The sequence below is a fragment of the Pelobates fuscus genome, chromosome 5 (assembly GCF_036172605.1).
Source record: "Pelobates fuscus isolate aPelFus1 chromosome 5, aPelFus1.pri, whole genome shotgun sequence".
Taxonomy (NCBI): domain Eukaryota; kingdom Metazoa; phylum Chordata; class Amphibia; order Anura; family Pelobatidae; genus Pelobates; species Pelobates fuscus.
Genome location: NC_086321.1, coordinates 360,507,972 through 360,527,720, shown reverse-complemented (window position 1 = coordinate 360,527,720; position 19,749 = coordinate 360,507,972). Strand labels below are relative to the sequence as shown.

General features: G+C 40.3%; 1 protein-coding gene across 5 annotated transcripts in view; it reads left to right on the top strand.

Moving 5' to 3' along the window:
* The window catches only part of MYH10 (myosin heavy chain 10), a 93,692-nt gene that overhangs the window by 40,351 nt on the left and 33,592 nt on the right, over positions 1 to 19,749 (top strand). For 3 of the 5 annotated variants that reach the window (XM_063456018.1, XM_063456017.1, XM_063456019.1), the window contains exons 4-8: positions 10,861 to 10,888; positions 13,139 to 13,241; positions 14,102 to 14,131; positions 16,115 to 16,132; positions 18,448 to 18,540. In XM_063456018.1, coding sequence (XP_063312088.1) covers positions 10,861 to 10,888; positions 13,139 to 13,241; positions 14,102 to 14,131; positions 16,115 to 16,132; positions 18,448 to 18,540 — 272 coding nt within the window. The remainder of the gene's footprint in view (positions 1 to 10,860; positions 10,889 to 13,138; positions 13,242 to 14,101; positions 14,132 to 16,114; positions 16,133 to 18,447; positions 18,541 to 19,749) is intronic. The other 2 variants (XM_063456020.1, XM_063456022.1) reach the window with 1 other exon arrangement.

Genomic DNA, 19,749 nt, shown 5'->3' with positions numbered 1-19,749 from the left:
TTCAACATCCAGCGGCACAGTTAAAGGACCACTATAGGCACCCAGACCACTTCAGCTCAATGAAGTGGTCTGGCTGCCAGGTCCCCCTAGTTTTAACCCTGCAGCTGAAAACATAGCAGGTTCAGAGAAACTGCTATGTTTACAAATGGGTTAATCCAGCCTCTAGTAGCTGTGTCACTGACGGCTGCTAGAGGCGCTTCCGCGATTCTCACTGTGAAAATCACAGTGAGAAGACGCTGGACGTCCATAGGAAAGCATTGAGTAATGCTTTCCTATGGACGGTTTGAATACGCGCGCGGCTTTTGCCGTGCATGCGTATTCGGATCTGACATCGGCAGAAGGAGGAGAGTTCCCCAGCGCCGAGGGAGCCCGGCGCTGGAGAAAGGTAAGTGGCTGAAGGGGTTTTAACCCATTAAGCCCAGCGGGAGGGGGGCCCTGAGGGTTTGGGGGACCTAATGACCCTATAGTGCCAGGAAAACGAGTTTGTTTTCCTGACTCTAGTGCTCCTTTAAACTGTTTGAGCATGCAGATATGTGCTCTCTATGTTTGTTCCTCTTATCTCTCACATTTCTGCTCCATATTCCATCTAGTTTAATTTTAATCCTAAGATTTGTGCGTTTTCTCTGAATTTCATGACACTGTTTTGTACTGTCTGTCATTACTAAGCTTGCTAATGCTGTTGTGGCATTACAAGCTCGTTTGTTAAGTTTTGCACAACAAAAATAAAAAATATAAAAAATGTTTTGTTTTTTTTAAAAGAACCAAGATGGAGAAAAGGCATTGGAAAGGGGGATATAAAGGGCAAAAGGAATAGGAAAAGGTATAATCTCCTGCTGCAAAGTGGGGCTAAAAAGAGGTCATCCCACGACCCATCCATCATGAGTCAAACCTTTTTAAGGTTTGTCACCCAGTTAATTCTGAGCTGTTAAATTCAACTCAGGGGGTAAAAAGTTTTGGAATGAAACCGCAGTATTGACGCTAGTGTCATCAATGGTATAGTGCAGGTGTAGGCAACCTTCAGCACTCCAGATGTTGTGGACTACTACATCTCCCATAATGCTCGAACAGCCATAATACTGGCAAAACATCTGGAGTGCCGAAAGTTGTCTACCCCTGGTATAGCAGATATACTGCCCATTCTCACTGTGTATTCCAAGAATGTTGCTATCTGTATGACAAATACACTTCGTTCTTAAAGCACAAACCTATTCCACAGAGTAGTATATCTCCATATTTAGCTGGGCGTCTCAAGTCGCTTCATGTACTTATCAAAGTCCCTGGATTTTACTAATACAATACAGATGTGAAGGAAAAAGGTTCTATAACATCTAATATCTCAAACAAGGCAGTAGAATTTTCTATGTAGGTAATATAATCCAGGAATGAATAATACAATACAAAAAACTGCATGAGAACGAACTATGCGTGATTATTGTACTATATTGGTACGGGTTACACTTTGTTCAAACCTAAATAGAGAAATCACATGTATTTGGAATATTGAGTGTTTTTTTTATGTATTGTTTGAGCCATTAGGCATCCTGGGACCACAGTGGAAAACACAGTCTTGGAGAGCTGCTCTGCAAAGGTTTGCTTTGGGATATATCGGCTATCGCACAACATTACATTGAAGAAATACCTTGAAGCCAAAGCATACCACTTGTGTCAGAGAGATATCGTTGACCTAATAGGATATGAGTGCGCTTTCTGCCCAGATAAGTGCCAAGCGCACTCAGATCACAGTGCTATGTAGATGGTGGGCTCAATAAAGACACTTATAGCAGTTGTTCTTAAAGGAGAACGGTCGCTTTTATATGCGACTGACTAAAGCATTGAAAACCATCTGGACCTTGTATTAAAGAGATACTCCAGGCACCATGACCACTGTAGATCCCCCAAGTTAGTAGTCAAACCATTTAGTGATGGTTTCGTTTATTGCCTAGGGTGTGCCAGATGCTCTAAGCTGAGCAAGTGGTGAAGGGTTTTGCTTGTTGGCTGAGAGTGATCAGCTTGGCAGTGACTGTTCCCCCTTTTTGACATAATGCCAAAATATGCAGAAGGCGTTTGGTCGGCTACCCCTCCTCACCTTTAATATTATTTCCGGTAGCCATTATTCAGTTTATATTATATTTAACAAGGTCAATAGTGCAGAACATTTTATTAGATTCTAGCCATGAAAGCAGTGCAGTATGATGGGACCATTGAGATAGTACAGGGACTCGGTACAGGGTCCCGACTGAGGGCTTTAGAAGCACAGATTTATATTACAGCAAGAATGAGTTCACGTTCTAGTGAGAAGGACAGTTTGTGAAGATAAAAGCTCCCATATGGAAGTTATCCAAGAGTCTGCAGAGCTAGTGTGATGAAACACAAAGCAAAGCCTTTAGTGCAATTTATTCTTAACATGAGGAGGGGAGACGTACATTGTCCCTACAGGGATGGCTCTGCTAACACTCCCGGGGATATTCATGTTTAGAATAACTTGTCATGCCCGCTGCCTTAATGTGTGGCTACACTTAGCCAAAGAGTGATTCACTGTAGTGTTTAGACACTTTAGATCAGCTGTGGCTATTTAATCATTTTATTACGACTTGGGGCACCGGAGCAGCCAATTCAGGATCCAGGAAATACTTGCAATGACAAGTGTGCAGAATTAATATTTATTTATTTTTTTACAAAAAGGCGAGGGAAAAAAAACCCAGCAAGATTCTGAGAATTCTTCCTGCCCGCGGAATTTGCCGTTTCCTCTTATATTTCTTAGGCATTCACTGTTTAGTGAATAAAGTACTGTAAGCACACACGTACATGCCGGCGTGTAAGAAGGAACTCATTTCTGTGTTTGTTTTTAATTTCGGGACTAGACTATTGGCAGTGAAACGGTTAAAAATGCTCTTTCTATGAAAGCACTCTCCTGGCGGGTGGCACATTTTAGAATGGCATTTGCGATGATTTCCAGTGATAGGGCACCTTGTTGTTGAGGAAATTTTCTGCACAACTCCCTCTTTCACGTGACCAATATCCGCAGGTTGTAAATTAGGATCAATAGTCAGTGTTTGGGTGGCAGCGATGCTACGTCGTGTCTGTACCCATGCCAACTGGAGACCGTTTAAAATGCCCACCCCATTCTGTCTGAGTAGAAATCCCCCTCTTTCCTGCTAACTGACATTCTTTTATCCAGTCTGGCAAAAATCCTGTGACTGCTTAGAAATGTCACTGCTTCTGGGGTGTGACATCGTTCTGGCTGACGCTCTGCGCCAAATGCCTCCTACCCACACTATAAACCTGTGTCGGGGTAAATAATGGTTTAATCGTAAGCAAAATTCACCTATATTCTGTGCTTGATAAAAAAAAATATTGCTCTGGATTCAGTTTCATAGAAATGTATTCACAGAATTGAAATTTGAAAGGTACCGTTGAGACTAAAATAGGCAATTTGCGATTATAGCAAATTGAACGTTTTTGTGTTTTTTTTTTCCCCTGATGGGCTAATTTTGCCGTTCAGAATCTAATTTTATACAATTCCGGTGTCAAGTGACTAAATCCCATGCTATGCGTTTTAGCCGTGCTCTGCAGGGGCTAAACAAGCTGAGCATGCTGTGATGCAAAAGGGTCTGCAAGGCTGCTAATACCACACTGGTCTGTTGTGTCTCTTAAAGGGATAGCAAATCCTTCTTGGAAACTGCTCAGTTTGCGCAGGCCAGCTGCTGTCTGAATGTTCTGGCTTAACTACTACCTGAGGCAGGCAGACTGGTACACCGATTGTATACAAGGTGTTTGGACAACAGGTTTCTTTTAAGTCTCAGACTTGGTCTCCTGAATGGAGCTTTAATGGCATTTTGCACATGTGTTCAGTTTTTACAATGTGAGTTAACACATTTACACTGACCTTAACATTGGTGTTAATGCTGTACTTATGCACTGGTATCAAGGGTTAATGAGGATTTACTGTCGCTTTAATAGGTTTCTGGCGGATGCTGCGTCTCCCCACAGCTGTTTGTTCACCTGTCATTGCCGGTTTGTGTCCCTGTGTCTGTTGGTGTGCGCTTCTGCCAGGGTCTATTCGGCGTTCGGAAGAGTGTTGTAGATGTTATGATCAATCATACTTACTGTGAATTTGGTTAGCGTCTTCTATATGAACCATTACCGAAAATCTGACATTTCTTGCGTAATTTGTTTTAAGGGATGCCATCGCTGGCTTTTTCTTTGCTCATGGTATTCAAGTATCTCCATAAATGACTGCTCCGTATTTCCAAAATATATTTTATGGCATGAAATAACGTTACCTGTTTTGTTTTCCACACGCCCATCAGGTCAATGGTCTTTCCATCACCGTAACAGCCAAAACCTGGCTTCCGTGGCGTAATTATTTTTAATTTGACTACTTTCTCTGTTCACATCTGTCAAGGATCAACACCATAACCTGCTAGCCAGAGGGCAACAAGTATCCTATACTATAAAGTAGCTGGGTTTAATGTATAAGAATATGTAAGCTCGTCTGAGCACGGTCCTTATCAACCTATTGTTCCTATATCATTTTGTAATTGTCCCTTTTATTGTTAAATTTACCCCTTCCATAATATTGTAAAGCACTGAGGAATAAGTTGGCGCTATATAAATACCAATAATAATAATATATTACAGTCTGCAAGCAGACAAGAGGAAAGTGAGACCAGCTATATTCAAGGTTGGAGAAAATCAGTGGAACAAGTGAAATGAGCCAAAGTAAAGGATTCCAGAGATCAGAGTAGTTGAATATCAGAGCCAAGTCAAACCAGAATTGCACACCACAAGTCAAAATGCAGTCTTGAGTAACAGAGAGCACGACAGGACCAAGAGGAGTGATTAGAATTGCCCTAAATAGCCCCTTGTGGACTACCATTGGCATGCGTCAAATGACGCCAATATGTATTCAGCTTGCATTGTTTAATTGACACGGATTGATCTGCCGTCATAGAATGATTGGTCTTGGAGCAGAATGACGCACCGCGTCCGTGCACGTAGAATCGATTGCATCAAATGATCCCGTAGTGAAACACAGCTTCAATAGGTATGCACTGCTGGAATCATGACAATGGAAATGCTGGAATCATGACAATCTCCATATCCTGCCACTTTCTTCTTGGAATTATAGCACCTCCAATCCCAGTCGCTGCATCCCGCTCGTTATCTGCCTCATGTGCCCAGCTTAGCCCCTTCTGATCAGCTGCTGTCACGCATCATCCTTACCTGTTCATCCGTTTGAACCCTCACCCCAACCTCAAACCTACACCATTTCTCTAGGGATGTCCTACAGTTAGGAAAAGACCTAGCACAAGTATCCGTTTATTCCTTGATCTCAAGTCCTATGGGAAATCTTAAAAAAAAAAAAGCAAAAAACTTCAGGGTACCGTATCAATTAAGAAATTCCCCTCTAGATACAGTCTCCCTCCCTCCCAACACTTCTCCCTGCTGTATATTCCTTTCTTCTCTTCCACTACTGTACGTTAGATAATTTGTTAGCACAGCATTTAGTCAGTATACCCATATCTCCTCTTCCAGATATAATACACTGTTACCTTTATAACCGCTCGTAAATTTTGAGTAGAACACGTTTATCCTTTTAACCTCTAGATGTACGCGTACCCACTGTACAACGCTGCGGAACATGTTGGTACTTTGTATAATAGAGGCTAATTAATTTCTCGAGTTATGCAGCCTTGTGGCGCGTAAAATCTTTGTTTGGTGTTGGTCTTGGAAAAGGGCCACCTTAAATATATCACTGCCGGAGAATGTAAAGCATCTTAGGAAGAATAGGCAGAATTTTAATAGGTTACATAAAATGCCTGATTTGACGAGTAGGACCCCCCTTAGCCTGAGCAATATATCTCGCATTAGTCAGTCTGTAAAAATACACAGTAGCTAGCCGTTAAATTCCTCCCTGCTGTGTGTTATTTAACTCTTTAAATGAGGCGTAGAATGTTAGAACAGATAAGAACTGTTCTGACCAAACCCTTCCCTATCTTTGTTAAAACCTTTTCTTTTCATGAACACGCAGTGCTCGTTTTCCAAACATTGTTTAACGTGGACACTACGCTTAGTTAGATTTGTTTTCCCATCTTTGTTGTGTTAATGGAGGAAATATTTAAAATAACGGGCTTCACTTCCTGGGTCTGTCGGTCTCTCTCAAAACTTTAAGATCGACACAGAAATGTATGTTTTGGGATAAAGATACCATCTTGGAGATTTGCAGATTGTAAACTCGCAAGTTGTCTCCCAGCACGCACATTTTGGGAGGTGTTGCATCCAGTGGATGAAAGCCCACGGGGCAGCTCTCTCTTCTGTTTTTTTTTTAATGTGTCTAATTACATATCCCTCTGTAAACCAATCTATGTTCTTTTGGCTTAACTTATAAACTGCTTTAGATAAGAGCACTACATAAGAACAGTGATATGAAACATATGTGTATCCTTTGCAAAGTAACATTTACTGCTGTTTGCCCCTTTTGCTGGGCATGTCCATTTTGCCAGTGTGCGAGATGGAATCCATTTTTTAACTCAATCTGATACTGAATACAATCTATCAACCAGATGGTTCCAGCTTGCTAACTGTCATTTATTAGTAATACCCCTCTGCTTATGACAGATGCTGCGGCTGGTCCAGGATCGTTTTATCATGTCTGGGTGTGCAAGCGTGTGCCTGCAGCTTTGCACGTGGTCCACCCGTTTCCAATCTGTCCTGTGTGATCTGGTAGACTTGATGGCAGATGTATTGTATATGCTGGCTATAGGAACCTACTGGCTACTGTAGACTTGTTTAAACAACTGCTTCCCTTTATGAAGTGGTGAATAAATGAGAAGTATGATAAGGCATTCAATAACCTTTTTTTCTTTTTTCCCTCTTCCCAGAGATTGCCTCTTTGGAAATTAATGAAAGGCTCTTTTTGTTTTCTGTTTTCTTCTACTTAATCCTGTCGTATCTCATTTTTCCAATCCTTGGTCAGGAAAAGGCTGGTCTCGATCTAGCCAACAGTACAAACAAATTAATAAAAACAGACTAGATAGGTGCCTTGCGGTACAGGATGCACAAAGAAATGTACGCTTTGCTGCCAAACAGCTCTTATCACTGGCAGACATCTAGGGAGTTTATATAAAGAACGATTCTGGGGTAAAGTGCTAAAAGTAGAGCTGTCACCGTGGAAACCAATAATGTGTTCCTGGTTGTTCCACCTTTAGCCCAGAAATGATCTATACAGTCTGGTTTTAAGATTTTACGAGTAGCAGGGTTATTGAATAAAGTCTGATTTTTTTCTGAAATGTTAAAGTGAATTTAAAATTTTAGGCCACTATAGCTGACCTAGAACAGTTCTCCAAGTCAGTTATGCTTTCAATTCAGCTACTTTGACCTTAAAGGAGCACTCCATGCACCATAACAGCGTAATTTAAATGAAGTTGTTATGGTACTATGGAGCCCCAGCCAATGACTTAACTAAAGGGTTTAAACCATGGGTGTCCCACCTTTTGACTTCCCTGGGCCGCATTGAGCACAGAGGAATTGTCTTGGGCCACACATAAAATATATAATATAGATTTTATATAATGTATATAAGTAATATATCTTTAAAAGCCCTTTTCTTAATTTTGATATTTCAATTGTTTAGTAGATAACTCCCTTATTTTTTAATGCTTGTTGGGACTGGCATATTTACGGATACTAATGCATAAGTCCCTCTTGCACCCAGCAGTGATGCCAGGATGATGTCATATCCCGGGGGACAGCTCACTGCCGGCTGCTGGGGAAGCTGTGCAGGAGGAGCACAGAATGTAATGGGCTCAGAGGTTTACCTAGAGCTTTTGGCACCCCCCTATTTTTTGTAATTTCTTTTTTTTTAATGCCTACTACAACAGTAGTAGGCAATAAAAAAAAAAACCTTCGAAACCTGCCCCCTCTACAAAAACCTGTGCACAAGTGCAGAGTTGCCGCGATGCAGGGGCACCACTGATTGGCTAGAGCAGACAGATGACGCTCTAAACAGTAGCTCTCCATAGTGGCTCTTCATGCATAAAAAAAGTACATGCTCTGAATTTGTAAAACTGGTCCTTTAAATTGTAAATTCACTCTGAATTCTCACTGTAGTAAAACCCATGGAATCTGATTATTTGACAAACAATACAGAGAGATCACATCCCTGGAGGACAGAAAGAATTGGGTCAAGCGCACACAAATATTGGGACTTTGGATGATCTGAAATACATTCTTATCAGAGGCTTTTTAAATTTTATTTATAAATTCCCTTGGTCACAAAACGGGCTGTTTACCAAGCAGAGGCTGTTTACCCAGGGGGCAGCATTTTTATTTTTTTTTAAATTGTCCGCTTCTGAGAAACAGCTGCAAAATATCCCCCAAGACCAAATTGCTTTGAGAATAAACAGCTGTTTAGCTGGATCCTTTCATAAAAGTACAAAAGCATGGAGTGAGGGGAGAAGAGGAACCGCTGTGTTAATTTGTCAAAAATCCCAGTTGCATTTGTTAACTCTGTCAGACAAAAAAAAAAAAAAAAACCTTAACGCTGCAATGAATTGGGCTAATTTGCTAGGAGATCTGTGACCTGGAGGCAAAGCAATACCTGTGGCAACGATCATTCGCTTGTATTGCCCAAACAGTACCAATAACTCCCCCACCTTCCTCCCAAATCACTTTATACATTCATGGATATAAACAATGTATCATTGGTGCAACAGAATGCTACAACGTCCATAGAGGTTATGTATAAAGGCCTATTCTGGGGTACCGCAAATGCGATCAAACTCTGTGGGATGTTTCTTCTGATCCACTCATTATCTTTTTGACCAAGAATGGCTTTTTATATACATTAACAGTTGACAGACTGACTGCAAAAAAAAAAAAAAAAAAGAGAATGTATACATAACATTTTTTACATACTACTATTTACTGTTTCACTGTAAAATGTGGGCTTGAATTTTTTTTCTACACAGCTACAAGTCACACCTTTTTTATTTTACCTAAAAGCCGTTATTGGGTTCCTTTAATGTACGGACCTGGACAATAATATTTCATGTTCACTGTCTTTATAGGGATTTTATGGGTACCTTGTCAGTGTACATTGCTTGCACCTATATAAAAACGGCCACGTTCTTCCACTTACAGAGATAGAAGTGATTTTTATAAGTGATATTTTTTATAACAACCAAAGCTTGCTCTTGGTTGCGGTGCTTGGAGTCCTCTGGCATTGTCCCATGGTAAGATCTGATCTAACCCGAGTACTTAAAGTGTTCCCATTTAGTTTTATCTTGTTCTGGACATCATTTATTTGCTGAGTGTTAGCTCTCCTATTCAAATATTTTCAGGAGATTCCCCTTGTGAAAATACTTAAGTAGGTTCCGCACGTGATAATCTCTAATGTGTTTATTCCTTGTTCTACAAGTTAAGGAGTGTCTGTCCAATATCTAGTGTCAGAAGCCAAGGAGAGACTCTTTGGAGGGATTGTTCCCTTTAAGAGTACATTTAACGAGAGACAGTAAATCTGCAATGTTCCTGCTAGATAAATTAGCAACTGTTTATAGTGCCTGGCATTTGCTTATAATAAAACTGTCTGGCTCTGGTGGAGGTATATACAGTAGCTGTGACATCACGCAACGGATGGAGATTAATGGGGATATAAACAGACCAAGTGTACTATTTCAGGTGTCGGCTAATAACGGCTAATAACATGCTCACTTAAGTAAAGCCAGGCCTGTAACATTACCATTTATCATTCTAATTGTGTCATTAGAATAACCAGACAGAAATGGTACCATCTGGAATGGGAGTCGACTGGCCTCCATGCTTTTAATTCCTCCAGCCATTCCTTTATCTGCTCAATAAATAACCCAAGGTTTTGTCTCCTGACGACTATGATAATTACGCCCTCGTAGTTATTCTGTTTGCTTTTTACCAACCTCAAAATTCTCATTTCCGTTTAGAAAGTTCTGCAGCTGTAGAAAGGGAAAGATAATGTTTTGGTGGTGAGACGTACAATGATAAATTCTTGCACCGATGGGGCCGTTATGAGGACATCACAACTGCAAACCCTACGCTGTCTTGGACAAGTCACTTGGGTCTGCATGCCTAGACAATTAATCACTGGCTAGGCAGCCCCCGTGCCCCCATTCACACACACTTTCACATTGTAATCTGCCCTGCTCTAAGCCTTCCAGGAGTTCCAGTCTTAAATCTTACTGTCAAAAAATCAAACTTACTGTCAGCAGGATTCACTTCAAATGTCCTCCCTCCCAGAGTCTACTTCCTTCTTATGAGACTCTAGATATTCCTACATGTATGATGTTTTGTAATATCAAGTTACAGAGGAGATATTCTATAATTCCAGTTAGTAGAAAAATAAATAGCTAAACATATATGTTTGAATGTTAAAACAGCCACGCCACTGTGCTCCAAACTAAATAATACAACGACCTGCTTTGGTGTTTAGGACAGAATGAAACCGAGTCGTGGGGATTTAATAGACAAGAAGAAAAAAATGGATAACCTATTTTAAATAAGAGTTTTTTCCTAATTGACTTTACATATTAAAATCTTTGTTCTGGCAGTGCATGATCATTAAGAGCCATTCGTCAAGAAAGTTGGAATTCAAATTAAATTCTTGAAACTGTAGAAGGGGTAGCTTACATTGCTCAGAACAATTTAGTGGTGGTTAGTGGGAGTAGGAGAAAATCAAGGTGACGTAAATAGAAATGATATTAAACTATTGTCTGTGGTTGGGAAAGATATTTCCATTTCACTATTAGCCTTTTTTAGCAGTTAATGGCTTAAACAGAAGGTATGAGATGAATGAGCTTACAGACCGTTTCTATTTATGTCTTTCAGATCGCGAGGACCAATCGATTCTTTGCACGTAAGTTAAGACTTCCTCTTCCACAGAATGTGCATGCGCACTCTAATGTGTAATATCAGTGAGAACGGGAAGTAATCTAACCCGGAATAATTGCACGAGTCTTCTTCTTCTTCTTTTTTTTTTCTTCTTCTTCTTCATATTTTCTTCTTTATTTTCGTTTAAATCCGTCAAGTAAGATTTTGCTACAATGACTGGTTACTATTGCAATTTCCCCTTGACCACTGTAGATCATAAACCGGGGCTTGCTTGAGCAACCTTTCTTTAAATTTGTGGATTTCTATCAAGGATTGTTTTCCTGTAGCTCTCTGCCTGCTTGTTAAACATTAACTCCCATCATCTGTAATGTGACAGGAGCTGTAATTAAGATGTGGGGGGGGGAGGGGGTTTGTGTACAAGAATGTTTTGTGTAGCTGATAACTCTTCTATAGCTCATTCTCCTACTGTGAGAATGTTCCAGCTCCATTTGGCAAAACAAACACCCCAAAATGTTTTAACTCTTAACGATGTTTCATAAATAACATTGGGGCACACATTTCTTTTTATTACTGGAAGCAAACATTCCAATGGGGAGGTAGGGGGGAGGTGGTAGAGGGGTATTTACGGCTGGTAACAAGGTGGCTGAAAATTTTTTGCAATGTGGAAAAGTGTTTTTGTAATCTAGGGGTGACATGTCTTAGTCATGATAAGAGAGCTTTGTGAAATGTAGAGAACCAAAGAATGGGATAGCAAGAGGCAGATGTATACCCAGCGCCAAATTATTTTCTGCTTGTCCACATTCCAAGGTGCTTAGGTGTCCCTGTTAAACCATCCTGGCTAGCATTGTAACCCCTTCATTCAGGGACTGGCATCCTGCTTGGGCTCCTGTTACAGTGATTTGCAACCGCTGCTTCAAAGCTCAAATAAATTCCATTTCAACTAATCTTTCAGGAATTTTTCTTTTATTATTTTCATTAAAATGATTTTTATTTTATGCAAAAGTAGGATTTATTATAAATGTATTATCTGTTTGTTTTTGGAAAGCAGCCAAATACCTCATCCCTTTCGTCTGCTGTTCTCCTGGTCCAAATATCAATCATTTTGTTTAGCACCAAAAAAAGCCAAATTTGACATTTCAAGCACAAGGGCCTGACTATAAAAGGATGGTCTGTCAGCACTGGGCAGAGAAAACTGGTTGACGTGAATCTGGAAACAAGACGCCCAACCCATTATTGAAATGACTATGGCAAATGCCATTCATATCTGGATTCCGGAGTCCTCGTGCCAACTTCCTGACATTCCACAAGCAACTGCTTAAATATAAATGGGAGGGGTCTCTGAACTCGAATTGCGATTTAAAAAGGGAAAATAGAACTGCATACACCATTTGCCAGTTTTAAAAGTCATATTGTATTAAATATAAAAATACTTTTCTGTGCTAAAAGGGGCACAGTCAGTAGGAGAATTCGCTTGGTTACCGTGGTGATTGCCCCGCATGTAGAACTCTGCCCCAGAATTGCTATTTAGACATTTGATCCACAGGATATGGCCAAAAGGTACTGATGCTGTCACTGCATTCTATTTAGTTGAATTGTCACATTTATGTTCAACACTAAAGTTATGCTCAAATAGACAGACAATCAAAAACACACCCATATACAGTATTCCTTCCGATCTCTACCGTATCCATCAGAAACCAGATCAAGCTGTCGTTGTGCCAGCCTGGCTGCCAGGTTTGATTTAAAAAATTAAATAAATAATATCAGTCCAGACCCATCCAACCTTGGACACCTTTGATAGTCTACGAGCAGATAAACCGAGCACTTCCTCAGTCATTGTGCAAGTGGCAGACATGGTGCTTGGCTATGTAGGTGCTGGGATAGCCCTGTTTTTATTCAAATATCTTAAAAAAAAAAAAAAAAAAAAAAAAAAAAAGGCCTGGACAAAAGGGGCATAGTTATAATCAATACTGTGATTTGTAGTGGTTTTGGTACTTCTGGTGTTACTTTAATTTCTATTTTGCAAAAGAAAGCCGGTCTCCAAGAAGCAAGCCATAAAACACGTCTTGACTTGGACTCCAGGTTTCCTTTCTTTCTTTTTTTTTTTTTATCGTGATGAAGTGTCTGCCTTTTATATGCTGTCCACTAAAATGACAATGACTTCCTTATGTTAAGCGTTCTGTACTTTTACCAAATTAAGACCTACAACCTTGGTAGGTTAACATGCATAAGATAAATATTCCTGGATAAACAAATCTCTTGTGTATATTTTTAGGGGTGAATCCGGAGCAGGGAAGACAGAAAATACCAAGAAAGTGATTCAATATTTAGCACACGTTGCGTCCTCCCATAAGGGGAAGAAGGATCACACCATTCCTGTAAGTTTCCATGGAATTGGGGCGCCCCGGCAGCTGTTATTCTTTATCACCTCTCCCCAGAAGGAAAACAAATGTCTTGAAGGGAATGTACCCTCCAAGGAAGCGAAGAGCAACAGATCTGCTTCAAAAATCTAAACAGAACCTTTGGCCTTTTATGAATGCCGACCTGGAAAGGCTAATATTCCGGGAAGTTAAAGAAACAGTTTGGAACTTGGTGCCTTGAAAGAGTAGAATAATTCAGACTGTATAATAATAGAGTATTTAACTTTTAATAGAAATTAATGTAATGTATACCTTTTATACCCAACTCAATGGCTTTAATTCTATTGACTTCAGCCGTTTGAAAGTGTCTGGTAAACCTGCTGGACATAGAATCTGTGACCTAGGGGTTTGTGAGCTGACAATCAGTGCATTAACCATCTGATGTAATCTCACTGGCTGAGTGATGCAATCCCAAACAGAATAAAATATAAATAAGGAATCTCCCAAACTGTCAGGAACCACCACTCCCATGAACTCTGGTCAGACTTTGGTAGGTTGTAGACTGGCTGAGATTCTTGGTAGTTGTAGTTCAGCAGTCAATGGAGCAGCAGTCAATGGTGGCATTCCTTATTGAGATCCTTATCTGTACTTCTAAACCATAAAAAATTCTAATATGATATGTCCTAGCACCTCATCCCATGTAGATATATTAACCTACTTTACCCTTAAACTCACTGTAAATGTTTCTATGTTAGGCGTGGTAGAAACATGTACTCAGTATGCTTTTTGCCACATTAATGGTATGTGTCGCAGCCATGAGAGGATTGAGATATTAACTGCATCCTACTAACCTGTGTTTATTTGTTTGCTGCAAACAGACCGAATCTCCTAAGCCCATCAAACATCAGGCAAGTGGATTTCCTATTACTTACAATATACATCTTTCTCTCGCTCTGCTCTAACCTAACTTCTGACTCTCTTCCCCCTTCTCTGGCCCGTTGTTTGACTCTACCTCTCTGGCCTAGCTGTCCACACTCTCTGTCCTAGTCTGACCTATCGACCCACTCAGTCCTAGTCTGACCTGTTGTTCCGTTCTCTGTCCTAGTCTGACCTGTCGTCCAGTTCTCTGTCCTAGTCTGACCTATCGTCCCGTTCTCTGTCCTAGTCTGACCTATCGTCCCGTTCTCTGTCCTAGTCTGACCTATCGTCCCGTTCTCTGTCCTAGTCTGACCTATCGTCCCGTTCTCTGTCCTAGTCTGACCTATCGTCCCGTTCTCTGTCCTAGTCTGACCTATCGTCCTGTTCTCTGTCCTAGTCTGACCTATCGTCCCGTTCTCTGTCCTAGTCTGACCTATCGTCCCGTTCTCTGTCCTAGTCTGACCTATCGTCCCGTTCTCTGTCCTAGTCTGACCTATCGTCCCGTTCTCTGTCCTAGTCTGACCTATCGTCCCGTTCTCTGTCCTAGTCTGACCTATCGTCCCGTTCTCTGTCCTAGTCTGACCTATCGTCCCGTTCTCTGTCCTAGTCTGTCCTATCGTCCCGTTCTCTGTCCTAGTCTGACCTATCGTCCCGTTCTCTGTCCTAGTCTGACCTATCGTCCCGTTCTCTGTCCTAGTCTGACCTATCGTCCCGTTCTCTGTCCTAGTCTGACCTATCATCCCGTTCTCTGTCCTAGTCTGACCTATCGTCCTGTTCTCTGTCCTAGTCTGACCTATCGCCCCGTTCTCTGTCCTAGTCTGATCCAACATCTAACCCTTCCTCTGTTCTCTAACCTCTGACTCTCTTCCCCTACTCTGACTGCTAATATAATTCTCCAGTCATCTATTCCCATTCTAAGACTCTCTTCCACCCCACTCTGTCCTCATTTCTATCTTTAAATCTAAGACCTAAGTGACCCTCACAATGTGTACTGATTTATTTTAGAATTTTAAAAATGTAGCATGTATCCATTGATATTATATTTTTGTAGTCTACTAACTCATTTTATTTAAATAATGTATTTTCTAAAGACTAACTCCAGGCAGTACTAATCCAATTTATGGTATGGCAGCTGATCCTTGACACTGATTCCAGCTGCTCTTTTCATAGATTATAACTTATGTTTTACTCGTACCTTATTCCTATATAAGGAACAGCCTCGTTATTTTTTTTTATCAAACCTGTCCTCAGGTAGCCCCCAACAGTCTTAGGTTTAAGGATTGCCTACTTCTACTCCAATGACGATTTTACTAAAGCCTGTGGTATGTTTGGGACTGATTTAAGAAGCTGTCCCCTCGTTTGTCATCACGCCCATAAAGCAGAACTTTTACTTCCCTGTGACTGTTTCTCAATCCCTCACCCCAGTAAATTGTATTGAAATGCTTATTGGTATGAACAGTGCAGCAGATGTAAGACTAATAAAATAAAATACTTCTGCACTAGGTCCAGGGCGACATAATCACCCCACGAATCTCCGGGCAAGCTTGTGAACACTTAGAATTTTCCCTTCTGGGTCTTGCATGCAGAACATTATGGAAAACATTTCTGTATGGTAGGGGGATTTCACAAACCCTAGCTAATGGTTTGTTACCTATTGGGTTGTATAAAAAGCTAACCGGTGACTGTTCGGTTTTCAGGTAGGCCAAATAGGATGTTAAATAGAGCTTTACCCCGAGGCCATGGGATGTGAATCCTCTGCCTTAGTTTAAGTGACAGGCTACGGACGCACTGGACGTCTATCTTAGTACCTTCATACCAGGTGTTTCCCAGGCAGCTCAGTGTTGAGATTCTTCTGCTGTGCCGGAGCCTCTGTATATTATTCTAACCCCTTTTGTTGAATTTGGTATAGTGTGCTGCATAAATCATAACCATTAACGTATTTTTTTTTCCACTGTCATTTTGTTAAACTACAGAGTGGATCCTTGTTGTATGTGAGTAGCATGTAGCTACCCCCACCCTGCACTCCAACCCCCATTCCATTTAATTTCTCACTACCCTGCACTCCAACCCTCATTCCGTTTAATTTCTCACTGTCAAAGTTCACCGACCCTCCCACCTTATTCCTATCTCCCACCTACTATCTCCCCCCATTTTTCTGCAGCCCATATTTCCATTTAATGCTTCTGCATGACTCTCCTAGGCCCCTGCCTAATGTTACCCACGCCTTACCTTTCCTGCTGCGCAGTACCTGTTTGGGAAGACTTTGGGCGAGGGTTCTAAGTGGTGTACTAAGTGGTGCTATAGTATAACACCTGCAGACCATTTACATAAAATATAAAGTAAAACAGCATTTCTTACGTTTACTATTTAATACTGGCTGCCTTTTTATTTAGCTTTAGTCTATATTATTTCACTATATTGCAGAGACCGTACTGTTTCAACTATTGTTTAATTTAAATAAATTTACACATAGAAGGAAGATCAAAGATATAATAACAATGTAAGGAACATGACACTGTTTACTTAACCCCTTAAGGACACATGACATGTCATGATTCCCTTTTATTCCAGAAGTTTGGTCCTTAAGGGGTTAAAGGGACACTATGGGCACCAAAACAGCTTTAGCTTAATTAGATGATTTTGGTGTATAGATCATGCCGTTGAAATCTCACTGCTAACTTTTCTGCAATTTAGAAGTAAAATCAGTTTGTTTACACAGCACTAGTCATTCCTCCCTGCATGTGATTTGCACAGACTTCCTAAACACTTTCGTAAACTTTTTTTTATTGCACAGTCTGTTTAATTATAATTTATTATCTCCTGCTCTGTTATTAGCTTTCTGGACCTTGCAGAAGCCTCATGTGTGTGATTAAAGTTCAATTTACACACCAGGAGATAACTTACTTTAGACGTTTTTAACATCTGATCCGAAAATCAAAAATGTGTCTGTCACAGCCAGGACAGGTGTGGATAGAGCTGCATAAACTGAAAGTAAAGTGGTTTAATGTCTAAATTACATAAAATTGAGCAGTGAAACAACATTGGTTTGATCTATACAACAAAACTGCTTCATTAAGCTAGTTGTTTGGGTGACTATAGTATCGTATCCCTTTAACTCCAGGAAGTCCGTCATTTATAGCAGAGTGGCAACTGTCCTTGTTTTATCCGAATGTGTCCCTGTTCTGGTAAGTGACCATGATTTGAAGTCTATTATCTTTTGAGATGAGCCATAGTTAAACCTAAGCTTTCTACACATCTATGTTCATTGCGCCATTTTGGGGCTTTTACTACACGTACAGTTTCATTTTTTTTAATGAAATCTGCATCAGTCCTAATATGTGTCCTAAGGTGTTTTATGCTGTAACCCCATTCAGGAAGCATACGCTGCTCTTTCTCTCTCTCTTTTTATTTTGCCCCTCTCCACCCCATTATATATGATTTTTTTTTTTCCAGCCACAGCCCATGCTATGCCAATTATTTACCCATAATCCACAGTGCTCACCTGTATTTTAGGTCAGCACTATTGTTGCACACAAACCAATCCAGCCCGAGGGCAAGTTGGTGTCACGGCACATGGCGTTAAAGAGACAATGTTGGTTCTTCCTAGTTTATACAGTGATTCCGGTGTTATGGTGCCTCTATTTTACGCTACCGCGGTTTAATCATTGCAAAGAAGAGAGGGTACAAAGAAAGTCAACAACAAAAACTACTCGTAAATCTTGTCCTTCTTTTGCCACCAAACAGGACAACGACTTGCTGTCTGGGAATGTGTAGGACATTAGTAGGGGGCATTGATAGCCGTTTTTTTATTCTAGAAGCTTTATAGCATTAGTTAATCTGTGCTTTGCTTTATAAGCTTTGTGTCCTTTATTTTTATTTTTTAAGATTTAGAGCATACATTTACAAGATATGGTTATATAAAGTGTTTTTGTCACTATAACAGAATTGTTTTATACAAAATGCATCTTAGTAGTCCTTTAATAAGTGCTTTAAATGGTTCCAGGCATCAGCCAGGTTAAATAAACCCTACCGTATCTAGCAGTTTAAGTTGGGTTCCAAAAAATAAGATCTCTCGACCTGTAGCTGTAATTGGAATCCAGAGACTGATTGTATTCATTATAGAACTTTTTAAGCATCAGAGACTTTCTCTGCAAATCGGAGACGCTCCTACCCATATTCAAAGGTCAAAGCACGGACTCGCTTTAAACATTGAGCAGGATATTCACTCCTAGGGAGGTAGACATTGGACCAGGTAGGTACCCCTGCTCTGTCACCATTAAAGGTCTTGTCCTTTTTTGTTCTGTAGGGTGAGTTGGAACGACAGTTGCTCCAAGCCAATCCCATCCTGGAGTCCTTTGGAAACGCCAAGACTGTAAAGAATGACAATTCCTCTCGTTTTGTAAGTAGGACATTATCGTCTTGTGAAATTATCTTGTGATGTGCCCGATCTTAGAATGGACAAACCTGACATCGAAGTCTTTTATCCAGGGGACAAACCTTAAAGGGCACCTGTCATAACTAGCCTTGCTTGGTATTGTTTGAGACTAAGTTAACATTTGTATATTCGTTACCTGAATTGTAAGCAAATGTATAGATGAAAAGTTAATCCCACAACTCTTAGCTTGGCCTATGTAGACTGCTGATTGTACTTACAGCTGCTATGTCCATTTCATGTCATGTAAGTGGTGAGGAGTAAAGCACACTTGCTGGAGGTTACACCAGCATATAGTACAGATTGAACACATATCTACCTTTGTGGACGACCAATACTTATTGTATCTTTGTCCTAACATAAGTACAAAATGAATACAAAATGGGCTGTATGGAAGAACCCGCGAGATTGCCTGATCTTCCATAGATATTCTTGTGCCATAAGGTGAGACGAGCATCTATTGGGCATTGGCAGTTGGCAGTTGACTCCTGTTTCCCATCTCCTTTTCAATAGACACCTAACTGGCAGTAGGAAGAGTTTCCACCGCCATTTCCCAAGATCACCAAATATTGGCAATTGAATGGTACCAAGTAGTCCCTGCTTCGTCTCTTGTAAAAAAGATTTTTATATAAAGATGTTTTCTTTATGAAAAGCTCAAACGTGACTTTTAATACATTTAATAATTCTCTACATTAGCCATGACATACAAATAGCAGTTCTGGTCCAAAGTTCTAAATATGGAACAGTGTCGTGTGAAACATTCCTACCATTTAAACTGTTTTTTAGGTTTCCTCCAGAGTTGCTATTTACACAAAACCTTCCAAAATTGTAACACATAAAAAAAAGCCAGTAAAAGGAAAATGCCATACGTTATACATTTATACTTGAGAAAATGTAAGTATAACCCTCAAAATAAAGAAAGATGTTTATAATAACAAGAAATCTAGAACACCATGCTTGATTTTAAAATATTGAAAGAAACCCGAGAACAATCAGAGGTTGACACTTAGAATGACAAGTTTCCCGTCTCTTTTGTTTGGGAAAAACCCCATGCATTTCTCTATTGATTAGTTGTGTGAAACCTTTTGAAAGGGCTTTATGTATGTGACCAGTAAAGCACAATTACATCATTTTATTCAAAGGCAAAACTCTGAATGCAGGGCTCATGTTTTGTGT